Below are 6999 nucleotides of genomic sequence, written 5' to 3'. Positions count from 1 at the left end.
ATCCTACTGGCTCTGTAATTTGGGGTGTAAAAAGAAGTACCTGATGTTTCTTTATAGAATGTACTGTGCCTTGGTTTACCTTATCAATCTTTTTGACTCATAGCTTGCTACTTTGCTTCTATTGCAACACAGATTGGAGATGAGCTTGGCGATATATATGATTATGTTGCACCATGCTTTCCTCCTAGGTATGTTGATAATTAGTATAAAGTATAAACTACATTTATCTAGTTGCTAGATTTGGAATATCTGTTCTGTATACACAGGAAGTTGGCAAAATTTTTTTAGAGTTTTAGGGCATAGCCCCCGTCTTTCAACTAAAGTCAAAAGACGGTTCAACCGTTTACAGCATGGCGAGCGGCATCCCACTCGGGAAATATAAGCCTCCAGTTTAACCCAGCCAAACAGACACTGACACAAACCATACCAGCTACCGAAAGAAAGACAGCACCTTACAAGACAAAAAGCAGGAAGTTGGCAATCAGTTTACTATAATAAAGACAAGTCTGCGCACATCAAAATAATGTAATAGCCACCTCTTGCTGTAACTTTAAAAAAAAAAAAAAAAAAAAACTATAACAAGACAAAGGCATGTTAAGAGCTCACACAATGGGCCGCAATTTGTGTCTCATAAAATTACCTTTTGTGAACGCTTCCAAATTCATGTTCTTATAATTTCTCGATAAGTCAGTTGATAGAGAACAGAAGTAATGTTATTGCTGAAAACTAGTACGCAGGAGTAAAGGGAAGAAGTCTTTGCTTTTATTACTATAGAATATTGATGACCTGATTGGTTATTTTTGACATGCCATCTAAAGCTAATATCCTGAAAGGAAGCAGGGCTATCCTTAGAACTAGTGATTTGCAGAACATTTCCTGATGGTTTCCTTATCTTTGCCAACACGTTAAATTGTCGCATTCCTTATTTCTGCACAGATATGAAATTTTCCAGCTCATGGTAAACCTGTATACTGAGAGATTCATTCAGATGCTTCGACTTCTCAGTGATAGAGCAAACGATATTCAAAATATAAATATCCTGAAGGTACCTTATCTCAAATATCATAATATAATTCTCACCACACCTTTTCAGATTGTGCTCCTTCGATTCATGAGTAATCAGTAAACATTTTTTTTACTTCTGTTCTTAGCAAGCTCATTAATAGACTAATCACTGTAGGTGACTGGTTGGGTTGTGCAATATCAAGAAAATTTGATTGGTCTTGGTGTGGATGAATCACTTGCCCAAGTTTGTTCTGAAAGTGGTGCACTGGATCCCCTCATGAACATGTATGTTGAGCGTATGCAGGCAACAACCAAGGTACTTCTTTCTAGATCTGTTGAATGTAGATGAACTTAAACATGAGAATCATGTATTATTTCTTGTTTTCTTCTGTAGAAATGGTACAGTAACATTTTGGAGGCTGACAAAACACAACCACCAAAGAGCACAGAGGATGGAAAACTATATACACCTGCAGCAGTGGATCTATTCAGAATATTGACCGAGCAAGTTCAGATAGTTAGAGACAACAGCACAGACGTCATGTTATATCGCATTGCTCTTGCGGTTATTCAGGTATTTATATAGTTACCCTATGAGATTATGTAGTCTACCAGGTTTGTTGTGTTGTGCTTCATGCTTTGTAATCAGTTAATACGTTATTTAGATCTTCTATTTTTGTCATTTGCAGGTCATGCTTGATTTTCAAGCAGCTGAGAGGCAAAGACTTGAGGAGCCGGCTTCTGATGTTGGTCTGGAATCTCTATGTGCATTGGTATGTTCCTTTCTGCTTTTGGACCTCGACGAGATGTGAATTTCCTGTCTTCCTTTATTCCTTATTATTTGATCCTTATGTTGTATGTGGGTGCAGATTAACAATAACCTGCGTTGCTACGAACTTTCATCAGAGCTAAGTAGCAGTACATTGGAGGCACTTCCACAAAGCTATGCTGAACAGGTGCAAATCTGTGACAAAGCTTTTGCTCTTTATTAGATGTCATTCTTTCAACCAAGTTTTAACTTGTCAAGAGATGATTTCATGTTTTTTGAATTACATAGTTCAGTCATTCTTAAGTTTCTTCTTATGAACTTGAAATGTTACACATAGTATCAGGGCCAGGGTTCTATTTCCCACCAGGGTCAGATTTGTACTTGTCTCTGAAGGGGAAAAAAGTCTCCTGGCATGGTTCCGGAGAGAGAGACTTGTCTAGGCATACTTTTTTTAAGGGTACAGAGAGCAACCAGACTGTATGCATTAGCTATATCGGTTCTCTTTCTCTGTAGGAACCAAATTTCTTACTTTTGTCTGGCGTGCAGAATAAAGTTTCCTGGCAAATATCAGTAGATGGAAGCTGTCTGGATTTTGATATTCATAAATCAAAATTTGGATGTAAATATGTATTAGTCCTATGGGTGTAATTTTCAACTTTGACCTGACCAACATGGAGGCATTCTTGTGGAGTTGTGGTTAGTCTAAAGAATACATTCTTGTTGTAAAAAAAAAAAGAATACATTCTTAAATATCACCATACTTGTACTCCCCTACCTAGCTAGAAAGCATCAGATGTATGTTTCTTGGATCATAACTTGCAAAATTGAGAATTGTCCTAAATCTAAGCATCGCATGCTTTGCAAATACTGTACTATTTATATGCAAATGTTGTTTGTGCTAGTGAAATTCCACTGGGAACCAATCTCACTTCCAAAACTGGGATGTTTTTAATTTGAATTGGGAGAACAAACTGGCTGGGAGAAATCCGGTCCCTGTCGACTACTGGTCTGGGTGCTTGGCTGTATTCTTGCATTCTCTGTAAAACTGAAAATATTAACCCTATTTGTAGCTTGATGTTAATTGTTCTTTACTGTACAATGTTTTTATCTCTTCACTCACCCTATGTTTTTTGAAGTATAAGCAAAATATTCTGTTACAGGTTAATTTTGAGGACACTTGCAAAGGATTTCTCGAGGTTGCCAAGGTTTGTGCTGCATGCATACGATATAGCTATACATCTATTTACCTCGTCCATGAAACAGTCATTTCAAGCATTATTATTTGTTCTTTCAACAGGAGGCTGTCCTCCAAACTGTTAGTGTTATTTTTGAAGACCCAGGTGTGCAGGATCTACTCGTGAAGCTTTACCAGAAAGGTACTTCAATAGCAGCATTGTCCGTGTTCTCTTTTTCTTTTGGGTGTTTAGTTTCTGAAGTTAATCGATCCTAGATGGAATGGCCCAGCATGAGATAATCTCATGAAATTTGGTAGGATGGCCTCATTCCTCACGTTTACACTAGATGTGTGTTTATGAGGGATGAGTTGATGGGTCAGGTGAACCCATTCCATTTCACGAAGCAAACAAGAAAAATAGGTTTGAAGCTAGTATAAAATGAACCATCAGCCTCCCACTCAAACCAAACACTTCATATATGACAAGTGCATCCAGGTCAGTTTTTGAATTTTAACGCCTGCAGGTCCTTTCATTCTGTAAGACATTGATAGATTTTCTGTAAATATTGCCTACTATTTTCAACAGCTACTTGTCATATTTGGTGCTAACAGTTGGTTACACTTGTTTGGTAGTAGTTCACATTCAAGGCCTTTTTGGATAAGAAGCATTAGGACCTGGATGCTTAGGGTTTAGCTTAAACTAAACCCTAAAATCATAGAGCGATCCCATTCTTTTGAACACACCCTCAAATTCTTTGAGATGTTAGCCATAGAATCAAAGCAGGGTGGATGAAGTGGCGCCAAGCATCTGGTGTCCTATGTGACAAAAGGGTACCACAGAAGCTAAAAGGCAAGTTTTATAGGACGGTGATTAGACCTGCTATGTAGTATGGTGCAGAATGTTGGCCTACGAAAAGACGACATGTTCAACAGATAAGTGTCGCGGAAATGCGTATGTTGCGTTGGATTTGCGGTCATACAAGAAGGGATCGAGTTCGGAACGATGATATACATGATAGATTAGGGGGTAGCACCAATTGAAGAAAAGCTTGTCCAACACCGGTTGAGATGGTTTGGACATGTCCAATGGAGACCTCCAGAGGCACCGGTGCGTACTGGAATCCTAAGCCAGGATAGTAACGTGAAGAGAGGCAGAGAAAGACCGAAGTTGACTTGGGTAGAGGCAATAAAAGGAGACTTGAAAGGATGGAATATACCCAAAGACTTAGCCTTAGATAGGAGTGCTTGGAAAACAGCTATTCACGTGCCTGAACCTTGATTGCTTCTGCTGGGTTTCAACTCTAGCCTACCCCAACTTGTTTGGGACTTAAAGGCTTTGTTGTTGTTGTTGTTGTTGTTGTTGTTGTTGGCTGTATAACTATGTGCTGAATCCCAAGTGGGCATATCTGACATGTGATTCTGTAGTGAGTCCAGCATGATTCTGTTAATACCCTCCCAGTAAGCAAGCTAAGTTGATGTACTGCTTGGCACAAAGGTGCCAACAGTCATGAACTGTTCTAGTGTGCTTTGCCTAATTTTTGTGACATACTTCATGTAGTGTCTTCTCTTGTCTATGGAATGTCTGGTTGCAATTTGTTTTCTCACACGATTCTTTCTGCCCAGACTGGCTGGAGGGAATGGTCACAGAATATCTTGTTGCGACATTTGCTGATTACTTTGGTGATGTTAAAATGTAAGCTTTATTTTCCTATTAAAACTGACATGTGGTATGGAACTATGTAGGAATGTACATTCCCTGGAAAATCCTGTTGCCTATACATATTTGTTCATTATGAAATGATTTGTGGCATAGTTTTGAGAAAACTGCACCACACCATATTCTATGCCATCAAGCCACGCCTGAAGTTTACTGAAAGATCCCAAAATATCAAACATAAACAATGTGTTTGCCAAATATGGAAACTCATGTGCTTGTTAATAAATTTAAAATACTTGAATGGATTTGTGAATGTTAAAAGTTGCAGGTAGATCCAGTGCAATTAATTTTGTCTGCACTATTTAATGTTTTCAACATATCAGTCGTGTTTCTCATAAACTACGGAGTGTTGTTTGAATGTACACTTCAAATTTCTGCTCCGGTCAATTTAGTTTCTTGAAGTTAAATGTTAACAGTCTAGAGTTTTGCTTATAATAGTTGTCTTTATGTGCTTTAGTTTAATACCTTTGTGTGTGTGTGTGTGTGTGTGTGTGTGTGTGTGTGTGTGTGTGTGTGTGTGTGTGTTTGTAGGTATATTGAAGAAAGATCATTTCGAAGATTTGTGGAGGCTTGCATAGAGGAAACAATTGTGGTCTATGTTGATCATCTCCTTTCTCAGGTTTGCAGAACTACCCTTAGTGTTCAAGTTAGTTAAATCGTATCATACTGTACCCTAAATCTCCATATCTGATGTAGTGTTCAAGTTAATTAAATTGTGTCATACTGTACCCTAAATGTCCATATCTGGAGGGACTTTAAGGATCATATAATATATTAACACTCTAAAAGGAAGACTTGCAGTGTTTCCTAGAAATGATTCTGTACAGAATAGTCACTGCTGTACACTGGGTTCATACCAATTTGACAACATTCACCTCCAAAAAAGGAATTCACATGACATGTAATATTATGTCTGAGAAGAACTTTCAAAAGCTAATCTCACAACTGCTGTCTGACATGTCCTTTCAATAATTACTATGTGTTTCCTTTGCGTCTGTAGAAAAACTACATAAAAGAAGACACAATAGAGAGGATGAGGTTAGATGAAGAGGTGCTTATGGATTTCTTCAGGGAACACATCAACGTGACAGTAAGTATAATTTCTGCTAGGTGTATAATTTCTGACAGGATTTTGTTCAGTTACTACTACAGATTTTTCTTCATTCAAAGCTGAAAACTAGCCAGAGTCTCATGTGACAGTTCGAATGCTGAAAATCGTCTGCAGTTTTGTGCATGCATTTTATTAAAATGTGGATACTGTGGGGTTTTTTTGTCATTGAACACCCATTGTCCTAGAAAGGCATATGATGTTTCTGTATTACTAACTTGGAACTGAAAAGTTGTCTTTACACTGATCCAGAAAGTTGAAAGCAGAGTGCGGATTCTGGCAGATATGAGGGAGCTAGCTTCAGCTGAGAGTTTGGATAGCTTTACTCTCATTTACACAAATATACTGGAACATCAACCTGATTGCCCGGTAATTTGTCTGCCTAACAAATATATTCAGCTTTGCTAATGCTTGATTATTTAAAAATATGAAACAGCGCGTTAATTTCTCATTATGCCCTACAACTTGACATCTGCGCTTTTTAGCCTGAGGTTGTCGAGAAGCTTGTGGCAATGCGGGAAGGCATTCCAAGAAAGGAAGCTAAGGAGGTACGTCACAACGCCTCTCACATCGTATGCGTCATTGGTGCTGCTCTGTTTTCATGATCCTATGAACGGTCAACTGTGGCCAACGGAAGGCCACTTTGTGCTTATTGACAGATTAGGGTTTTTTCGTATGCTTACTAGTAATTTGGTCGTAGATTCTTACTCCCTAGTCGTTTCTTAGGTCGTACAAGAATGCAAAGAGATATACGAGAACTCGCTTGTGGATGGCAACCCTCAGAAGTCCGGTTTTGTGTTTGGCAAATTGAAGTGCTTGACAGCAAAGAAAGGCATATGGAGGAAGCTTGGGCAGTAAGTGAGGACTTGCAGCAGAGTGGACAAACTTACCACCAAGACAAAGACTGTACATTTCATTTCTAAATGATCATTCTTTTGTTCTTTTGTCGATGCTACTGTTGGGTTTCACGTTTATACTATCAGTGTGTACGCAGCTTCAGGAGCAAAAATGTATATTCCACTTTGCTTAGCTACATAGAATTTTGGTGTAAAAACATGTAATTTATTCAATAAAATGATTGTTATTTGCAAGAAGTTTGCGCTAAGTCATCGTACGCGCTTGACACCTGCGGATTCAGGCGCACTGCGCACGTCATGTATGCTACTCTGTAATCTCCGTGAAATCAGAACGAGGCGGCTATAGCATATAGACGGCGTGCAGAGAAG

General features: G+C 38.6%; 1 protein-coding gene and 1 pseudogene across 1 annotated transcript; one reads left to right on the top strand and one right to left on the bottom strand.

The window, feature by feature from the left end:
- LOC136470598 (uncharacterized) overlaps positions 1-6999 on the bottom strand; it is a 156759-nt pseudogene that overhangs the window by 53700 nt on the left and 96060 nt on the right.
- On the top strand, positions 135-6867 carry LOC136474857 (exocyst complex component SEC6-like). Its single transcript, XM_066472428.1, has 14 exons — positions 135-188; positions 937-1045; positions 1181-1321; positions 1400-1579; positions 1695-1778; positions 1875-1961; positions 2935-2979; positions 3072-3150; positions 4572-4641; positions 5197-5284; positions 5666-5755; positions 6026-6142; positions 6259-6321; positions 6500-6867. The coding sequence occupies exons 2-14, from the start codon at positions 956-958 to the stop codon at positions 6629-6631; spliced, it is 1266 nt and encodes a 421-aa protein (XP_066328525.1). The 5' UTR covers positions 135-188; positions 937-955; the 3' UTR covers positions 6632-6867.

The sequence above is a fragment of the Miscanthus floridulus genome, chromosome 8 (genome assembly GCF_019320115.1).
Source record: "Miscanthus floridulus cultivar M001 chromosome 8, ASM1932011v1, whole genome shotgun sequence".
NCBI lineage: Eukaryota > Viridiplantae > Streptophyta > Magnoliopsida > Poales > Poaceae > Miscanthus > Miscanthus floridulus.
The sequence above is the reverse complement of the archived record's forward strand: the minus strand, read 5'-3'. Positions and strand labels throughout refer to the sequence as shown.

Bases quoted from the DNA above. Each gene is read 5' to 3' on its own strand.
- LOC136474857 (XM_066472428.1), top strand. From the start codon at position 956: ATGGTAAACCTGTATACTGAGAGATTCATTCAGATGCTTCGACTTCTC. The intron at 2,980-3,071 runs GTTTGTGCTGCA...TTCTTTCAACAG, and splicing joins GATTTCTCGAGGTTGCCAAG to GAGGCTGTCCTCCAAACTGT. The intron at 5,285-5,665 runs GTTTGCAGAACT...TTGCGTCTGTAG, and splicing joins TTGATCATCTCCTTTCTCAG to AAAAACTACATAAAAGAAGA.